This window comes from Aquila chrysaetos, chromosome 23 (genome assembly GCF_900496995.4).
Source record: "Aquila chrysaetos chrysaetos chromosome 23, bAquChr1.4, whole genome shotgun sequence".
In the NCBI taxonomy this organism is placed as follows: Eukaryota; Metazoa; Chordata; class Aves; order Accipitriformes; family Accipitridae; genus Aquila; species Aquila chrysaetos.
In genome coordinates this window covers 19988000-20007910 of record NC_044026.1, presented here as the reverse complement: position 1 = coordinate 20007910, position 19911 = coordinate 19988000, and the positions used below count along the sequence as shown (strand labels likewise).

The following is a 19911-nucleotide window of genomic DNA, read 5'->3' as shown; positions in this document are numbered from 1 at the left end:
ATAGGCTTTTCTTAAGTGTCAGTAATAAAAAGTAATAAAAGCGTGACACATCCCAAAGCACTTGGAGCTGCTCCTAACGGAGAGCTGCGGAGGGGAGCGCAACCTTTTCCCCTAGTCCTGTCAATCACTGTGTTACACCATTAAAGGATCAGCCGGTTAAAGTAATCTTTTCTGATTATTGCCACCTTTAATGCTGGTTGGGGGGATGAGCACCAAGGATGGAGAGCGCTTTAGCTCCTTAAAAGATTTTTTTATAAGGTGCTCCCGCTTTGGCTTGAAGAGGCACATCTCTAAATTTCTTTCAACTAAAATTTCACCATGTATTTTCAGCCTACCTCCATTAGAACTAAAAAAAAAAAAAAAAAAAAAGACGCAAAAAACCCAAACCAGACAAACCAAACCCCAACTCGAGCTGTTTTGGCACGGAAAACCTCTTCAGCTGCACAGGAGTAGGAAACAAAAATGAAATAAAACCCGCATTTGCGAAAACACAACACCGCTGAAGGGATAACGGCGGCTCCCCCGGCCAATCTTAATTAACGCTCGCAAATCAAGGTGCCTTTGAGGAAAAAAGAAACTTTCCGGCGGGCCCGCCTCCCCTCACGGCCAGAGCTTCCCGCCCAACGGCCCCCCCCGCCACGGGGCGCGCACGTGCTGGAAGGAAACACCGCGCGGCGCAGGCGCGCTCCGCCCGCCCGCCTCGGGCAACGGGGCGGGTGAAGGCGGAGTCTCGCTCTCCGGGCGCCTGATTGACTGATGTCATTTCCCCAACCGCCTGCCTCGCCGGCCCATTGGCTGCTTGAGGACCGCTATCTGCATTCCGCTTTCCCGGTTGGCTGTTGCCGCCCCGGCTGTTGCCCTATCTTCATTCGGGCCAGGCGGGTTAGGTTCTCTAACCCCACCTCCTGCCTCAGCCCCTCCCACCGCCGCCGCCAGCTCCGCCTTCGACGCCTTTTCCTCCCTCTTATTGGCCAATACCGCGCGTCGCTCAGGGGGGAGAGAGAGAAGGGAGGGGGTAGCCCTTGAGGCGCGCGCGCGCGCGCCGGGCTCGAGCCGGCGGCATCTCCCCTCCCCTCAGTCCTGCTCGGCAGCCGCCGCGGCAGCAGCAGCAGCCGCCCGGGTAGCGGTGCCGCCGCCGCCTCTTCTTCTTCCTCCTCCTCCTCGTTCTCCCCGGGGCACGGTGAGCACAGCCGCGCCGTAGAGGGGTCTCGCCTCCCTCACCTCGCCGGGACGCGGGAGCCTGCCGTGGGTCGCGACGGGGACTCGGGAGGTATTCTCCCCGCCGCGGGTTGCGGGACCCCTTCCTCAACCAGCCCGCCCCGGGCCGGCGGCCGTTAGCCTTGGCGAGCTGGGCGCAGCACCGGCGGCAGCGCTTCCCCCCCCCCCCCCCCCCACTCCTCCGGGACGGGCGGCGCCTGCCCCCTCGCCCAGTGGAGGGGAGCCGGCGCCGCTCTCCTCACGGGCCGGGGCGGGCCGCCCGCGACCGCTCCCGCGTGGGGAGGAGCCGCGGCGGGAGTTGGGGGGGGCTGTGGCGGCGGGAGGGAGCGCCCCGGTATCGCCGGGCTTCGGAGCCGCCGCCTCTTGTCTGTGCTGGCGCTGGTCGGACTCGCCACCCGGGACTAGGCTGGGTTTTCTCGTCGTATTTCGCGTCTGTCGTATTGCCTGGGAAACTTCCTCAGCCCAATACAACTTCGAGCGAAAAAGGGGGGGAAGGAAAAAAAAAAAAGCAGCCATTTCCTTTAATGTTACAGCTGCTGGAAAGCACAGCCGACAAGTTCCTCTTAAAATATAATTGCAACATCACTCCTTTGGAGGAAGCGAGACCTGGAACATAGGACCGCAGGGAAAGCACTTAATCTCTACTCCTTTTGTGTAATGTGAGAAAAGACTAGGCTTTTCTATGCCGTAGGACTCTCCGTTGGGAGATTTAATGCCTTTTAAAGTATTCGGAGGCTTTTCGGAAAGATCTTAAGTGCAAATTGCTGCTGCTGTAAGGCTCTAATCCGGTGAATTGAAAATGAGTTTGGGTATTTGAGGAGACTGCTGTGCTGTTTTTTGTCATTTTCTGTAGTAAATGCAAATGCAACCCTACCAGTGCTGGACATGGTTTGTCTGAAATTTGGGTGTATTCACTCGCTACCTGGTGGTTCTGATACCCGTTTCTGAAACTTGCGTGTGCTTTCTACTGTCTTTGCTTTGACTGACCTTGTTCAGCGGAATCCTTTGTATTATTGGTACTTCCAAATCTTGTGTAACATCTGCCACCGCTATAGAAATGCGTAATGTAGTTAGGGCTTCGGATGGCTATCTTGCCTTCTGTTTGGTTTTCCTCACAGAAATCTTTTTAGAATTAAGAGACCGAGATTAATCTTTTTTTTTTCCTTCTTCTAATTCAACAGATGCAGTTTATGTTGCTTTTTAGTCGCCAGGGGAAACTGAGACTCCAGAAGTGGTATGTCCCATTATCTGACAAAGAAAAGAAGAAAATCACAAGGGAACTTGTTCAAACAGTATTAGCCCGCAAACCGAAAATGTGCAGCTTCCTGGAATGGAGAGACCTGAAGATTGTCTACAAAAGGTTGTTGTGTCTCACTAACCTTGTAATTGCCATACATCACAAACAGCGTAATAAGTAGGAAGAAAATAATGAAAGTTGATTTTTTTTTTCTTTTGTTGTTATTGTTTTTTTTTCCTTCCCTCTGCTGGTTATGGAGAAGACTGACTTTTCCCTTGAATCTAATTTGATCACCAAGTAGGAATCATTCATGTGTGCAAAATCACTCATGCGTTTAGAAATGTGCTGAAGAAATGAGGTTTCCTCCTACTTTTATAGGGAGTGGTGGTTCTTGGTACTCTGTTTAGATTCACGCAGTACATAAATGCAAAGCATGTAAGATTTAATAGGTGATAAAGAAAAACTAAATTTTATAAACATTTACTTCAGGCAGTGACTTCATAAATCACCTGAAAATGTAACTTGCTTTTAAAGGCTCGTAGAAACAAGGAAATAATTTTTCAGAGTACCTAGTTTGTGTTTTGGTGTTTTTGGTTTTTTTCTATGAACAAAAAGGCATTTCTCCTAATTGAAAAAATCACAGCTAACTTTCTTTTAGTGGAAGTACTGTGTAATTTTCTTTGCAATAGTTTCATTTCTCAGTTGTTCCCTAACTTTTATGGGAGTAGTTGGCAAGCATTTTTTAGCTTTCTGCTGATCTTTAGAATGTATTACAGCGTAGTGGTGTGAACATATTTTTCTCCACAAGTAACAGTAATCCTCATCCTGATTTGGTAGGCTGCATCTCTTCCAGCTAAAGCTGGTGCTACAGAAGCTCGAGTTATCTCCCTTCCCTGGTTAGTTATAAACTTCAGAAGGTTTATGCATTTTCTCTTTGAGATGGTAAGTAATTTGTGCCCTACAATAAATATTGTTGTATTCTTTCTGTAGGTAGGTCAGAGAACTGGAGCTGAAGTGAAGAGTCTGTAACTTTTCCAGTGTACCAAATGGGTGGAATCAAAAAGGTTTAGATGTTCTAAGTCCTGGTTTCATATCTACGTTGGTGCATGTAACATCATGCACATGAATGTTACCGGTCTATCTAATGCATGTAGTTCTTTAACACAAGGATGAGGAAAGAGGAGGAACAATCTGTAAGGCTGTGTTTAGAGAAACCATACAAGGTTTTTTCTTTTGCCTCTTGCTTTCCTCACAGAACTTCTTGTACATACATGTAGATGAGCTTGCTCAAATTCTTTGTGTGCTCCCTTAAGTGTTAATGTCTGCAAGTGCTCTTTCAGCTGGGCTTTTATGGGACTAGATCAGAAAAATTAGGCATGAGTAGGCCAGTCTGTTCCTTTCCTTGTCCAGTCTTGAACAGCAGTAGCTGTTCTGGTGGTGAGTTGATTCCATGCAGCTGCTTTCCCTCCCTGTCTGTTTATTGCTGTTAACAGCTACTTGTCATGTCCTTCTGTGTCTAGGGAACTGACGGAAATTTGGGTATGATCGTTTGAGTTGCTGAAAGTTGTGGTGTTTGTGCATCTCAGTGTGCTGTGTGTTCTGTGGTCAAGGAAAATGAAGAAACTTGCTGGGAGATGTATCCAGCCCATTTTGGGCTGGATGTAGACTGCAGTCCATCTGCTAGACTGCTGGTGTGCACAGCTGACTGCAGTAGTTTATTTCACTGTCTGCAAACCAATCTGGCACAGTTAGCCTATGAAATCTTGCTTAAGATTAGCTTGTATCAAGCTAATGAACATCTCAAATCTTGTTTTACTTTTGCTTTTTTGGCATGTTTTGTTAGGGTAAAACATCACCAGAAGGACTGGGTATAAGAGGTGATAGTTTAAATTCCTGTATCTGATAACATTAACAGCTTTTACATTTGTGGGACTTTTTCCAATTATCGTGCTGTAATTAAAGTTGATGAGCACCAACTAGTATGACTCTCAGAAAAGACAGAGCTGCTATAGCTCAAAAGTAGATAATCCCAAGATGACAACTGTAATAGTCAAAGTCTAATACTTTCTGAAAGGTGGGTGGCTAAAAAAGAAACACCTGCAGGAACTTTGTGTGGTTTGTGAAATTGCAAAAGGTGCTCCCAATTGCTCACAGACAAAAGGCTTTTGAGCATCTCTACTAAGATCTGTTCTTGTCTGATCTATTACTGGGAAGGATCTGAACCTCCTGGTGCAAATGTTTTTCAATATAAGCTATAAAAGTAGGTTCATGGTGCTATTGTACATGTTGCATGTGCATATTGCTATTATGAGTCTTGCATTGCTGAAATTGATGTGCTGTTCTTGTGTATTTACTATCAATGTGTAAGAGAGAATTGACCTAGATAGTGCCACTCAAAGAACAGTTGGCATTATGAGAAGTACACTCAAGGGTCTCATTGATGTACCTTTTTGTAAGAACAGAATGAACTCAAATGCAAAATTGGCAAGCCAGTAGCTTTTGCTGTTTCTGATACTTAACATTTATCAAGAAAGCTGGACTATTTTGATTAGCCTCCTTAGCTCTGTAGCATTTCATCCTTATAGGATGCTTTCTGAATGAAGCTTCAAGAAAATAGAACTAAGTGTTTTAAAATCTATCTGAATGTGTGTGACTAACTTTTATTTTCCTTGGTTTCATACATGTAGCATTGATAATGGTTGCAAAATAGGGTCAGTTGTTGCGGCCTTAATTTTTTTTTAGTTCTACACAACACAGATGGAAAGGTGCCCTGCTTTTGACATAGTTCATGAATTGGGATGCATGTGTTCTGTAGCTCGTTTGGAAGACAGTTTTTCAGACTGGTAGACACCAGAAGATTGAAAAAGGATGTAGCTTTTAACTTCAATAGACAAATAGAGGTTTGAAGTGACTTGCTGGAAAGAAAAAAATTCAAATATCGGAAGCCAACAACAGTTGCACTTTAAGAAAATAGAGAGGGATTCATATGCACACAGCTCAAACTTAGCAAACACAGTTAATGATCACTTTTCATGTTTTGTCGTTTTAAAAACTAACTGTAGTGGTATTGGAGCATACAGGGTAGAAGTTCATACAGCTTTCCCCTTGTGGCAGAGAAATGTGTTAAATGTTAAAATTTCTAGTTTTACTAAAAAAAGGGAACTTATGATTGGATGTGATTATTTTTTTTCTTTGAAGATCTCAGCTGTTCACTATTTCAGCTTCTGGCAGTATGAGTTATATTGCAGTCAAATTCAGAAATTGCAGAATAACCAATTTCTATGTAAATTTTACTTTGTTAGCACTTGGTTTACTGAGATCGTGGGACTTGTTATTGTTGATTGGTAACTTGATTAAGGATTGTGGCTTTGCTTTTATGTGTCAGTTGCAGTATGAAGTTACAAAACTGTTGTAACTTGTGCTGCCCTTAATGTTGTGGCGATCGTCTTTCACTGTAACATAAAATAACCATAATCATGGGTTATGTTAAAGATTTATGGAAAAATAAGTTTTACAACTTTTTACCCTTCCCCACTGAAAGAAACAATGAAAGAGCCCATTCTGCAAGTAGTGTGCCTCAGCTCAAAGTATTGTGAACCTAAGGTGTGGTCCTGTGGCTAGTGGTGTCTGCCCAGCGGTTGACATGTACATAAACAAAGACAGGGATCATCTTAGCTGCCAGTTGTATCTGTTAAACATGTTACTGTGGTGTTAATTAGGTAGCTCTGTAAAACTGACTGAATGCAATGATTATAGTGAATTAGGTACTTGGGTTTGATTGTTTTAACTTGATGGGGTCCTCTTTGTACAGCATTCTAGGTCATGTGGCACAGGAGGACTTCAGCATCAGGAGGCAGCAGCTTTTTCTTAGAGGATTACCAGTACCAAGCTTTTGTTAATTTCTAAAACTACTGGGAGGGTGTAACCTTGCTGAAATGAGAAACTGTAAAAGAAATGCTTAACTGTGGTAGTGTTATTGTTGTTGATTTCTGTAGTGACTAATCTGTCTGTCTCAGTCTCAGAACTTCTTGTTTTATTAAAGAAATGTGTAAGTTTTTTGGAGGAGAAAAAAATCTTTTGCCAAGCACAACTTTTTAGTGGTCCCAGTTTTCACTGGGTCAGCTATCACCAAACCACAGATTCTTGGGCTCCCTTAAGCACCTGTCTGCCTCTTAAAGGCAGCTGAGTCGTCAGTGGCAGTTCAGCTCTGCTCCTGCTGAACTCCGTAAGCTTTAAATGTCTGTAATTAGGATCTACATGCAAAGTGACTTAGATGCTGACAGACTTATGGCTTGCTTGCAGCTTTACCTGGTGACAAACTTCCAGGGATGACTTCAGGCAGCTGTTCTCTCACCTAGTAGGAGAACACCACTGAACTGATAGGATTTGCAAGTTTATGCTCTGTCCACAGTGACCTGATCTCCCAGCAGAGTTACTGAACCTGGTTGTGAGCAGACTAGTAGCGGAGAACTCTGCTGAAGCATTGCCTGACAATTTGTGAGGCTTCCCACTACTGAACTGGTGCAGTTACTGAGGGGGAGGTTCATGAATTTGTTTGCTAGCACAAAAACCCCTAAGGCCATCTATCTGAAAGCAGGAATTTGTGTAAGTATTTATATCTCTTGTGTTTCCTTTCTGTTCTTTCATTCTATGTTTTTAGGTGACTTTTTCCAAACTGATTTTGGTCTCTCTGCACTTGGTCCCCTTTCTGACAAGTGGAGAATGTTTATTGTAAAATATTTCCCTAAGTGAGTGTGAGCAGCTGAGTTGGGTCTGAAGATTCTGCTAATAATACCTGCTGAGGAAAAAAAAAAACCAAAACGCCACAATTGCAATAGGAGTAAAAAGGGCAGAATGTTTCTTACAGACTGCACTACATTTGCTGTTGTGTGATGTGGCATACTTTACTGTCAGGATTTGCCTTTTCATTGGATGCATATGAAAGGGTTCTGTCAGGCTCATTAGGAAGAGACAAGGCTTCTGCAGGGCAGAAATCTTTTTCAGCGCGAGTACAGTAATCTACTCGTCTTTGTATGGACAGTCTCCATGTAAGCTTCTACATTTGGCAAAACCTCTAGTTTATCTGCTGTAGACTATATGTAGATGCTTTTTTCTGGAGCCCTGGCCTGCAGAGAAAAAAAACCAAACCAACAATAAAATATTGCCTTTGAGAATTTGTGTCTGAAGAAAGGTATACCTTTGTAGTATGCTCATGCCCTTTGCAATGCTGGCTGACTTGTTTATACTCTTCCACTATTTGCCGTGTAGGCTTATTGAATCTGCATTTGTTTTCTTTTGCTGAGTAGTAACCCATTAGTCACAGTTGCTACTTAAAAAATACTTTGAAAAATATTCTCTGCATATAATGATAGATACCCAGGCCTCCATTTTGTGTCAAGATGCCCACTGAGTAGTTTTTGTTTCTTGGTATTCTTTCTCCAAAACTGCAGTTGGCAGAGCTTGAATGTGTAGTCTACTCACTAGCTGCCAAATAAAGTCTTACGAAAGTATGTTATATTTTCTTTTAAATGAGGACACAGAGCAGACCACTTTGTGGGAAAATACTTTGTTAGGTAGTTCTGCCCCCCCCCCCCCCCTTTTTGTGGGTATTTGCATAAAATAATTCTGTGCATCAAAAGAGACTCTTAAGTAATAGGGAAGCACAAAAGGACTGTCCCATGTGGATAAATTTCAAATATTTGAGTCAAATTTGATTTGATGAGGTCTGCTGGTATGTGATTCAACTTGGGTTTCAGCACTGTAAGGGAACAGTTTAACTACACTTCATCATAATCAGTGCTGCTCATCTGAATATGAAGAAAGCTTTGTTTAGATGGATTTGGCCTGAGTGCTGGTAATTAGTGTAAATGTCAACTAATGTGCCAAAGCTCTTTTTCTCCTGCAATGGAATACAATAATATGGAGTTTGACTTATAAATTCCTCAGTAGGAATGATTTTTCTTTATAGTATCACTTTCCAATACTTTTAAAAATAGCTTTGTCTAAAAGATGCCTTATACAGATTGAATCTTGCAAGCTACTACAAGGACTGTAAATGTCCTTGAAAAATTAGTGAGGCACAAACACAACAGTGTAAAATCAAAAGAACAGTGCTCAGATAGGACTTCTGATGAGCTGAGAAGTCACCATGGTGAAGAGATGAAAGAGCAAGGGAATTAAAGTTTTAAGTGCTTCAGTGGAGGTGTCTTCCTCTCTTTCACATCGTGTTTTGTGGTAGGATGGAAAGAAGCTGTAGGCAGTAATTTTTTTATATTAGTTTAAAACTTTTACTCAAGAGTTACTCTGATTAGTTGTTCATGATGAAGCCATAGGAATCTGACTCAGCTAGAGCAGAGTGGGGGGACTTTCAGGTCATGAATGATGCTAGGTGAGTGGCTGGGAGACAAATTTGAACATACTACAAAATGCAACTTTTTTTTTGCAGGACTTAGAGCCAAAAACCTTGACAGATTCTTTGTGGGCTTACAAAGTCCTAGCTGATAAAATATGCGTAATGTTTAAAAGATGTATGTGTTTCTGTGCATGGGAAACAAATATGCATCTTAAACTTGGCATTCACATCTGAATGACTTGTTTTTCAATAGGGCTGGCTACTCAGAGTGCTTAATGTGGCCAGTTGTCCTCTCTAAACAGGCAGACAAAAGCTGTTTCTGGTTCATGTAAATTACCAGTTACAACAGGTGTTACTTGAAATCTTATTTGTGCCATGGGTGTCTGTATGGCATATGGTTTTGGCACTTTAGAAAAGACTAAATGGGTTTTTTAGCTTTCATTCCTGTTTTGTTTTTGTATCAGCTTTTTTAAACATGACTTGAACAAGTGTATGGTAGGTCACAGTAGAATTGGATGGTCTTTTTGTTAAAGTGGAACTCAAGATCATATCTGAAGTAAAGAATTCCCTGTCTTCCAAGGTGGAAGTGGATTGCTAGAAACTAGCTGATGGCTTCTCATTAGTCTAATACTGGGACAGTTGGTAGTGATTGAGTTGTTGACTTAATAGCAGTTGGGTTATGTGGTGTTAGTGTTAGTTTTGGAGTTTGGGGGGCATTTGTTAAATTCACTATAAAGACCAAATCCTCATTACTAATTCAATTTATCTTTCCCAAGGCATTTTCTATAGTTTTTTAATATTGCTGTGTGTAGCTTCTTTGATAAAAATTTAAGATTGAATGTGTTGATTAGTATAGTAGTGTCTGGATATTACGGATAGTAGAGAAAATACCTTGCCCCAGAACTCTGCCAGGAGGCCAAACAATCAAATACATTTCCTTTTCCAGCCACCTCTTAGGCTAATTTAATTCTGTCAGCTAAAGGATGGTAAAGACTGAAGTCCTGCTTGACTCGAGGCAGATCCCTTTTGTACATGTGTATGTCTGCTGGTTTTTCAGCCATTCTTTGGTAGAACTTGCATGGCTGATTTAGAGTAATAGTATGCTAAACTTGCGTATGAAGGACTACTGAGAATGTAATACATCTCAAGTGCATTCATTTTGCTCATGTCCTTATGTTAACATCAGGATTATGTTGTTATTACAGATACGCAAGCCTCTATTTCTGCTGTGCTATTGAAGATCAGGACAATGAACTAATAACTCTGGAAATAATTCATCGTTATGTAGAACTTCTTGACAAGTATTTTGGCAGTGTAAGTAATTTTTTTTTATTTTTTATAGGTTCATAGTCTCTTTACATTATGTCATTTTGTTTGAATGCCCGCAGCACTTTAAAAAAACACCATCAATTAGCTGTTGAAAAGGTGCATCGAAGACATTTTATGTTGCTTCCGTAGCCAAACTAAACTGATGGTTGCCTATATAACTGTTAAAAAATTATTAATTTGGGAGAACAACTGTTAGTATTCTGGTGTTAATTGCCTGTATTTGTTTCATTTCATAGTGGTCTCACTTGGTCAGATAAAATCTTATCCATAGCTTTCTGTCTAGGCACCCAGCTTTTCTTCTCCCTGGCACTGCTCTATTGTGTGAGCACTTCTTGCATCTGCTTCCAAAGGAGGCAGTTGGTTGTGAACTAGCAGGAGTGGTAAGGAAAGACAGAGATCTGCTTACCCAGGTAGCAAACGCAAACTGTAGTAATGTACGTTAGCACTCTTAGAAAAACTGCTGCTCGTCCTTCTGCCTTCCTAGTCCTTCTGACTAGGAAATGCACAGGATGAATAAGAAATTTGAGATTGTGTTTTCACATTTTTCTGTTAAGATTGCATGATCTGCCTTTGGATACTGCAGGCAAGAAGAGAGCTTTTATGAGGATATTCTTGTGTTTTATGAAGAACCACATCATACTGATGGTAGTGAATTGAACCCTTTTTAAATATGAAAACATTTTTCAAAGAGGTTGCTGTAACTGTTTTTAAACTCAAGCAAAAAAAATTTTTCCAATCATTTTTTTTTCTCAAAGGACTTGATTTTTTTTTTTTTGTTGTTGTTGCCCCATTTCTTAAAAGGTTATAGCCTGAGGCTAACATCTTGATTTGGTGAAGTTTGGTGAAGCTCTGAACAAGTTAAGTTTTGTGAGAGGATATACCTCAATAGATAGTATCCTCCCACTCTGCAATAATTCTTGATGGTTTTTTTTTTTTAGGTATGTGAACTCGATATCATCTTCAATTTTGAAAAAGCCTATTTCATTCTGGATGAGTTCCTTTTAGGAGGGGAAGTTCAAGAGACTTCCAAGAAAAATGTTCTCAAAGCCATTGAACAGGCAGATCTCTTACAGGAGGTAAGCAAATTCAGCTTCTCTGGCCAAAGTATCAGCATGGTAGGCTGTGATTCGAAAAAGCTCCTGTTTCTCTAAGCTTGTAGAAAGTGCTTTTTAGCATGCTTAGCATGTAGTTTCTAGTTAGTTGTCCTAATTGTGCTATATGGTGACGTTATCTGTTCTTTTCATTTTGTTTGGCATGTTCATGTTGTAACCTACTGTGATTTTTACGTTTTGCTAGAAATGCAAGTGGCTGTTTTATGTGTATACCTAGATAATGATAGTTCATGCTGCTTTAACTTAGTTTTGTTTGTCTTTCATTTCTTCTTTTTATTAATCAACCATTAGTTTTTTGTCATACCTGATGCATGTTCACTTCTTTACTGTTTCATTGCTGAAATCCAGAAGCTAGACTCTCTTCTTTGAGGCTCATTCAGGTATAGTTCTTATTCTAAAGACCTGCCTTTCTGCTATAGGTTGCTTACTCTGGAACATTTCTGTCTTTTCAGTTGATAAAGCAGTAATAGTAGTGCCATAGAAACATAACAAAATGAAGTATAAGAACATTTGTTTTTTCACTTTGAATGCTTTTTTTGTTCATTACTAACTTCGAAGACAGATTGCATCTCTACCATTTTTCTTTGGAAAACATTTGAAGGGAAGGGGTCCAATGGTATAGAAAAACTTGGTATCATTTCCCCATGTTTCTCCATCCTATGCTGTTTTTTTGTGGTGTTTTACTGAACTGCTGTAGTCTTGAGGTCAGTGTTAAGGTCCTTGAATGTCTAAATGGAAGTCACAGAATTCTGGTGTGCTGGGGGAATCATCAGTGTTGTGTGCAAGTCAGTGGAACATGTGGTTTAACAGGGGTGATGAACCTTAATTTTTTTAAATGTACTCAGGTTCACGGGTAAGATTCTATATAAATGTAAGCTTCTCTGGTTTTTTTTTTCCCCTCGTGTGAACCTTCAATTTGTTATTTTGTCCTGCGAGATAATTGCTTAATTCTCATATAACCATTCTGTGTTCCACTTGGTACTCTTTTTTTGTTGAACATGGTATTAGTAGGATGGGGAAACACATAATGTCCTTTACCCTTCTAGCTGTGTTTGTAATCCTTTCAGAGTACAGGCAAATCCACAGCACATTAAAGTTCTTGTCTGTCAATAGCTAGTTAGTGTTATGAAAAAGGTCAGCCATTACACACAGATTTGCTACCCTATTTTTCTAGGAAGGAAATACATGCACTTGTTTACTGCTTGTGTTCTGATGCAGTTTTTGTTGAGCCCTTCTTTACTCTTAGAAGGAATTAATCTTAACCAGAAGTCCTGTTGCAGTTTACAAAGGGCAGGGGGGGAGATACCCTTACTCTCTTAAAATTTCTTGCTCTTCTTTATATTAAAACAGATATAACAGGTTAGTTATCCATTCCAGTCTGTTTCCTGCAGATGCACAGTTAATGATATGTAAAATAGAATTACTGTATTTTTTCTCATTCTCACTGGTTTTGAATTTTATTTTCATCATTTTCTTAGGGTTCTTCTATAGCAAAAATGCATTCTACCTCTAGGAATTAATTACTGATTTTTCTATCCAAGCAATTAGCATTGTCTTTTTACACTTAATATAATTTCAAGTTAAAAATCTTACGCAAAAGGACGTATCGCTTTTTCAATGGGAGACTTTTCCCTTGCCCTGACAGCTTTACTCTGATTACCCTTCCTTTCCCTATCTCTGAGATTTTGTTATGTCAAGGTTTATTAAATATTTTCTGATTAAATTGGAATGTAACAGTTTACCACAGCACCACTGTAGTCTTATATTTTATTTTTATGTTTTTCATTCTTAGTTGTATTATATTGACTGTTGATCAAGTATGAAACTACTCCATATATCTATATGTTTTAGTTTATAAAACCCGTAAAAGTCTGACTTTGTATTTAAATAGAGCTTCCAATAAAGTTGGACTCTTTCTGCAGAGGTTTGTTTTTTGTATCAACCGCTGCTATGTGCATGCTGAGTGTGAAGAGGGTTGTTAAAATAATAGTTTGTCACAACTGAAGACTCTTTGGTACTTTCAGTTAATTTTTGCTTCCTAGAATACTTCAAAGCTACTGGAATGAAATGTGGTTTGATTCCAAATGCAAACCATTTCTAGCAGCGTGGTTGTGTGTCTGTTTTTGACCATGTCAGATTCTAATTATATGCAACAAAAGGACTTTTATTTGGCCCTGAATGCTTATATTGCCTAATTTAAAAATTAGTAATCAGTCTTGAATATACAACATTATTAATTAGTAATGCTACATACATTAATGTATGAAGCACCTTAAAGATTAAAAGCTGTACAGAATACTTATACAAAGGAAAATCATTACAAATACATTAAGTGGCTATTTGCATGATGTTAAAAAAATATGCAGAGGGATAGATTGCTGAATAGTGAATTAGTTCTTAATAGCCTTGCCTTGTATTTTCTGTGGCAGTTTTCCAGGATGTACTTCTGTTTCTGAGCACCTGCTTCAGTTTGTCATTAAGATCTTGCTGTGCTGTCCCCTTACTAACTGCTAGAGTGCCTGAAACCTACTAACCCTTGAAGCCTTTTCCACCTTCATTTTCTTGTTAGCTCTTCAGTAATGTGCTCAGCTCAAATATTCATTCCCTTACCCCCCCCATTTATTACCACTTTAACTTACCAATAGTCAGTTGTCAATATTAGCTATGTTATCCATATGAATGGTAGTAAAAACTAATTATTCCAGTGCTTCCATGCTTCCTTGTAAATCTATTGCTAGAAATATTTCTGTTCAGAAGAATGCTGTTATGTGTCTTGTTTGATAATTTTAGATCTTGTTTGCTATAGAAATTTTAAATACTTAACTAGTGATTACAAAGGCATGCATTTCTGAAAAGGTGTTTTTTTTCTTGTGTGAACAACTTAATTATGCTGAGAGAAGAAAATTGGCAGATGCATTATGTTGTTGCATGACTTGTATACATGTGGTGTGTGGAACAGCTAAAAGATAATCCTGTGCATGATTTCATAGTACTTAGATTTTTTTAATGCATGAACCTAGCAAGAAAATGTTCTGTGCAAAAGAGAGGATCTGATTTTTTTTCACTTAAGTCTAACTGCTGTGTTTTTATTTGATGGTCCAAGTAATTCAGAATGGTGCTTGGAAGTTCATAGTCATTTACTGTGCTGAAACACTAAAATCAAGGAGTTAATAATTCTAATATCTAAACCAAGCAAATCTATACAGACTTTGCTCATCTTCATTTGAAGTAGAAGAAAGTTCCTAAACATTGGCTTTGAGTGAAAATTCCTTTTGTTACTCATTCTACATAATTTTTATAGAAGTATTTTGGAAATTATCCCCATTTTGTTCACCACTATTCTTTTCTGGGTGTGTATGTATTCTTTTAATAGTTGATTCCAGAGCACCAAAAATACTTAAAAAAAAATAAAATACATTTTTTAAGCGGTATCTCAATAAAAAGGACAGTGGATCTATTAGTAAATCACACTTGTTTGTTTCCATCACTATTTTAGTAATGATCAAAAATCTAAAAGCTATGTGAATGTTTTTTCTTAGGCTCTTGCAGTTTGGCCTCAGGTTGTATTTACTAGTCCTTCCACATGAAGAATAATAGATATGCTATCAGTTCACCTTATTTCCCTTGCTATCTCAAGCCTTCACTTCATCCTATATCCAGAAGGGTGCTTAAATTGTTAGTGTCAGCTGATGTGCACTAGATGCTTAGGGTCGCTATGTAGATTTAACCTTTTAGTTTTAGAATGAGCATCTTTGGAAATTAAAACTTGGTGAGTTTCCTGTGTATGCCATGAAAATTTTCTTCATGGAGATGAAATGTGCTAATTGGAAACGGTAGGTTTGAAGGGATGTGTAGTAGTGTCAAGATGGTATTAGGTTGTCCTTGAGATATGGCAAAATAAAGCAGTGTTAGCATTAGCAATGACAAAAGAAAATACCTGATACTTAAGCCTGGAGTGGGTGGGAGTATAAGGGTTGTTGTCTGGTTTAGGAAACAGCCTTTGTAAGCACCTGTTTCATTCTAGTCTCCTGAGGAACTTACCATAATTAATGCAATTAATTCAGTTTTCACTTGTTAGCTCTTAAATGTAGACTACTGAAATAGACTGCCTTCTGAAGTTGGCAGTGACATTATTTGCCTTGGCTATACCTGTATTCCTCTCAACGTGAAACAAGAATGAATAATGAAATCTTTATTGTAATGGAGATCTGACTGCCTTCACTGCTGTCTGTTCTTCATGTGTAACTTCTGGCTTGGTTTCAGGTAGTCAGCTTGGTTGGTCAGTTTAAGACTGCAGTTCTTAACACATGTATGTTCTTCATTTTAGGCACAGGTAATGATTTTAGAAGGTATGTATGGGGAGCTATGAGAGTTACCGTGAATGAGAAAGGAATATGTTGTTAGTTCATTATTTAAGAATTAGGAAATAGCTATGATCTTTGTGGATTGGAATCCCTCCCAACTTGTAGAAGGTACAGTAAGTTGTGTAGTGTTTTGGTAGCTGACACTTTTGTAAAATGCATTTCAGACTCCAGTCCCTGAAGGATGTTGGATATGTAGCAGGAAAGAGGTTATAATGCAGTTAGCTTGTTTGATCTTTTGGTTTAAGTATGAAGTGTATGCCTTGCCCATTTATATTGAAGGTATTGACTCTGATACTTTGATCACAAAGTGAGCTTGTTTATGGTATTGGTTCTAGATGTTACTTAAGAACCTGGAATGAAACTATTTCTGGTTTTATACGATGGGTAAAATCTATACATAAGCAGAATAAATAAGTCCAGTTTGGGAATGTGCATTCAATTTAATTACTCTTTGAGGTATTGCATGCTTTCTTAATTGTGCTGTTCAAAATGTAGGTGCTTCTTAAGTAGTAGGTGAGAAAATGCATGCATGTGGAAAAGGCTTTTTGTAAGATACTTTGAGTGTGAGAGATTGTTGGTTTTTTTTTTTTTTACCTCCAGTCTTGGGAATAAAAAGTCGAATTGCTTATTCTTAGACTGCCATAGTTTGTCACAAAACATATTACTGAAAACCAAGATAAAGCATACTGTGCTTAAGTGAAGAGGTCAGTTGCTTTTGTGTTCATTTTCCCACATCAGTTGAACAGATGGTTATTTTTTTGAATGAAGTAGGCCTTGTATATATGCTTGACTACAGTGGTGCTCTGTAACATTGTATATATAGTATGCTTCACTTTGGAAAAATTTACTTGCATCTCTTCTTAGGAAAATTTGTTAATTTGCTGTTCAGTTTTGATATAGGTTATTCTCATAAAAACTACACTGCTGCTTCAATTCGGTGATCACAGGATGGAGAGCAAGGAGATACTAAAGTTACAAAGTGTTTGATTGTGTGGAACTGTGGGAGCATGGTGTTTCCAAATGTGTCAGTTAAAGTTCCAAGCCTTGTCATGCTATCATCTATTCTTTGTGTATGTTTTGTGTTAATTGCTCTTTGTAGCATTCTGTTCAAGTAAAAAGTAAATTAAAATCTATATAGAACTGCATTTCTGACTTCATATATATATGTTTATGGCTATCTTGCATGTCATTGACTGTACTATAGACTATTGAGTTTATAAAATTGTTGATAAAACCTGCCAACAGTTTTCTAAGTCACCATAGCTTCATAAATACCTAATATAAATTCAGCTGGACTTTAGATGGAATGAACTGTAAGAATGCATGTAATCAGTAATCATAGGTACATCACTTCTCTTTGGAATGAACCTCTAAAGACAACTAGTTGTAAATTTAATAGTAGCAGACAGGTCTGTAACCCTTTATCAAAGCTGTTTCCATATTTTTAATAGATACTTTTGAACTGTCCTCCTTGTGTGGTGGAGTAGGCTTTCCTGCAAATATGTACCAAATCATACTCTTCTGTTTAAAGTACTAGAATTAGTCCAGAAAATTAATAGTAGAACCTGCATCTCTGTTTTATTCCCAAGTAGGAACGGGGGGAGGGGAAGTTAACCTTTTCAGATTTAAAAAAAAAAGTAGCATTGAGCATCCAAGAAGTTACCATGCCATACTTCATGCCCTTCCCATTCTCACACTGCTTATTTTCTGGTAACTTAAGTATTTTACTGGTCTGTATGTGAGTCTTCTGATTATTTTTGGAAGAATGCAGTTCAGCATCTTAATGTTCCTTGTGAAGCTTCTTGCTTTTCTGGATGTGTTATGATGCTTAGGACTTACAGATTTGCAGGCTGTGATTTCTAAATGCTTCAGAAATCCAGTTGTCTTTCCAGAAACATGTTGTCAAATCTTAATCTGTCCTTGGCTTTATGAATTGAAAATGATAAAGCAGTGTACTTCTCACCTGAGGAGCTTTTGTTCAGACCTTTAAAATACCATTTTAGTAAATCTGTCTCTATAATATTCTCCTTTTTTCCTGTTTTGTTTAGTGTGTATGCATACAAGATGTGAGTAGTCTTATTCTATTAAAGAAATCAAAATGCTGATGAGAAGTTAAGACTCAGCAAGTTGTGAGGAAGAGTCTTCCATATAAGTATCATTCAGTCAGCTTTGCAAATCAAAACACTAGGAAGTTTCAATTATAAGTAAGACAAACTAGTGTAAGTGAAGTCCTTGCTGTCTGGTAACTACTCAGTACCCTCTCTGATGTTGGATCAGTATTGGAATTCACAACATCCACTTCACAAAACTACCTACGAAGTTGATCATTCATTGATATAAGCAATTCTTGTAGAACTGTTGAGGGTATATTAACAGTACACCGCACTCCTTATAGATTCTAATTCTATTAAGGGTATGTTTATTATCTGTACACTAAACTGATAGATTTTTCTCCAGAGATATTCTGTTGCTGTCTGTGGAAGCACTGTGTCAGGGTGATACAATGAAAATTTTAGCACTGCTGCATATGCCATAGCTGTTTTCAGAAGCTTAGTTGTGTGCTTTTGGTCAATAAACATAGTACATTCAACAAACAATTGCAGAGGACTGCTTGACAGTAGGGAGAATCTTATCTTCAAAATTAGATGCTCTTTCTGAATGAGCACATTAATCTGCATTTTAATAGAACGTGTTCCCTGAATCTGGCAGAATGCTGAAAAGAGCAATGTTAATGTTTGGACCTTGAGATAGTGAGGAGAAAATTCCATTTTTACTCTGGTGTCTGACAGTTGTCTGAGATGATGTGTCATGTTGCAGTGCTACTACCCTTTCCTAAAACTCTCACTACCTGTGAAGATGGTTTTAGAGTGCCACAGAACAGTAGGTGAAAAGAATATGAACGCCCCCAGGATACATCCCATTGTGTTGGGTTTTTAGATTCTCATTTCTTTGTGGTCTTATCTGTGTGTTGTACAGATGTCAGGAACATTGCTGGTATGTGTTTTGGAGCTTTTATTTATTATTTTTAAGGGAGAAGCTATGTTTTTTGTTGCCAAGCTGTCTAGCAACAGTAGTAGTTCTGGTGCTGGATATCAAGATGCATTAAAAGTGTATCTATTTTAAAATCTTATGCTGAGAATTTGATTTTAAAAAGGCAAAAAAAGAAGTTTGAGAAGACCTACTGTTCACAATTCTTTGAGAAATCTAAGTATGTTTGATTAACAGATTATTTAAAGTGAAAATGTTCAACGTTTGCACCAAGCATTACCACATGAAGGTGACTGGCTTATCACATACAGCTCAGCAAGTAATAATGATGACTTAATAGTAAATACGATTACATAGCTTTTGAATTAAATTGTTTAAATTACTTCAGGGATGGTAGGTAGATAAGTTGAATGAAACTCTTGTTTCCTTTCATGGAACAAGCCTTACTTTAATATCAATGTTACTAATAATACTGTGTGAAACTTAGTCACTGAATTAACTATATGTAAATTTGGTAGCATCCTATTCTATTATGCTCTCAATCTGTTATAATAATGAAAAATTGTTCTTAAGTTCTCTTTTTAAAAAAAAAAATCTTTCAATTAATACTCCTTCAAGCACAGGTGAAGCTTTTTAAACAGCTCTCAAACTTATTTTCTTAAGGTACTAATATCCTTTATCTTGTTAAGAAATGAAAAATAAACTTAAGAGGTTTTTTAATGCATCTACTTGAGGTCTTTGAACAGGTGTTTTTTACTGATGCATTTCTGTTGTTTGCTTTCTTAGCAGTGGACTTTTAGTAGGACCTAATAAAGTTGTATTAACTTAAGAACAATAGCTGAAACACATTTGAGTGAAATAACTGAATTTACTTTTGTATATAGTTTAGAATATTTTCTAACTCTTGTTTTAAATGGAAATAAGCTGTAAATAATTGGGCAGATGTTGGGGTTGTTTTTGTGGGTTTTTTTGGTTTTTTGGGTTTTTTTTTTTTGTTTTTAAGTAGTTGGTATTATATTTTCACTGCTGCTTGATTTTGTGTTTGTAGAGCCAGAATGAAGACTGGGGAGGTTTGTCTGAGGATATCTTATGATTAAGAGCAATCTAAGGCATTAGCCCGTTTGACCCCCATCTAAATGATTGGTAACTACCAAGTTTACCATTTTGGTGGCATGGATTAAATGGGTGCTATGCAAAGACTGCTGCACGTGTAATTAAGTCCTTGCAAGGGTAAACACAAAATGGGTGATGGGCTTAACTTTCTGCAACACTTGCATGATGGTCTTTGAAGAGTGCTTTGAGTGTTCCTTT

The 19911-nt window shown here is 38.6% G+C and overlaps 1 protein-coding gene across 9 annotated transcripts in view; it reads left to right on the top strand.

The window, feature by feature from the left end:
- Nucleotides 1-1000: 1000 nt before the first annotated feature.
- The window catches only part of AP1S2 (adaptor related protein complex 1 subunit sigma 2), a 33027-nt gene continuing 14116 nt past the window's right edge, over nt 1001-19911 (top strand). For 3 of the 9 annotated variants that reach the window (XM_029999253.2, XM_029999251.2, XM_029999252.2), the window contains exons 1-5: nt 1002-1180; nt 2400-2578; nt 10013-10121; nt 11075-11212; nt 11597-11628. In XM_029999253.2, coding sequence (XP_029855113.1) covers nt 2400-2578; nt 10013-10121; nt 11075-11212; nt 11597-11617 — 447 coding nt within the window. In that variant the 5' untranslated portion in view covers nt 1002-1180 and the 3' untranslated portion in view covers nt 11618-11628. Of the gene's footprint in view, nt 1181-1682; nt 1705-2399; nt 2579-10012; nt 10122-11074; nt 11213-11596; nt 11629-19648; nt 19744-19911 lie in introns of those variants that run through there. The other 6 variants (XM_029999248.2, XM_029999246.2, XR_003921225.2 and 3 more) reach the window with 5 other exon arrangements.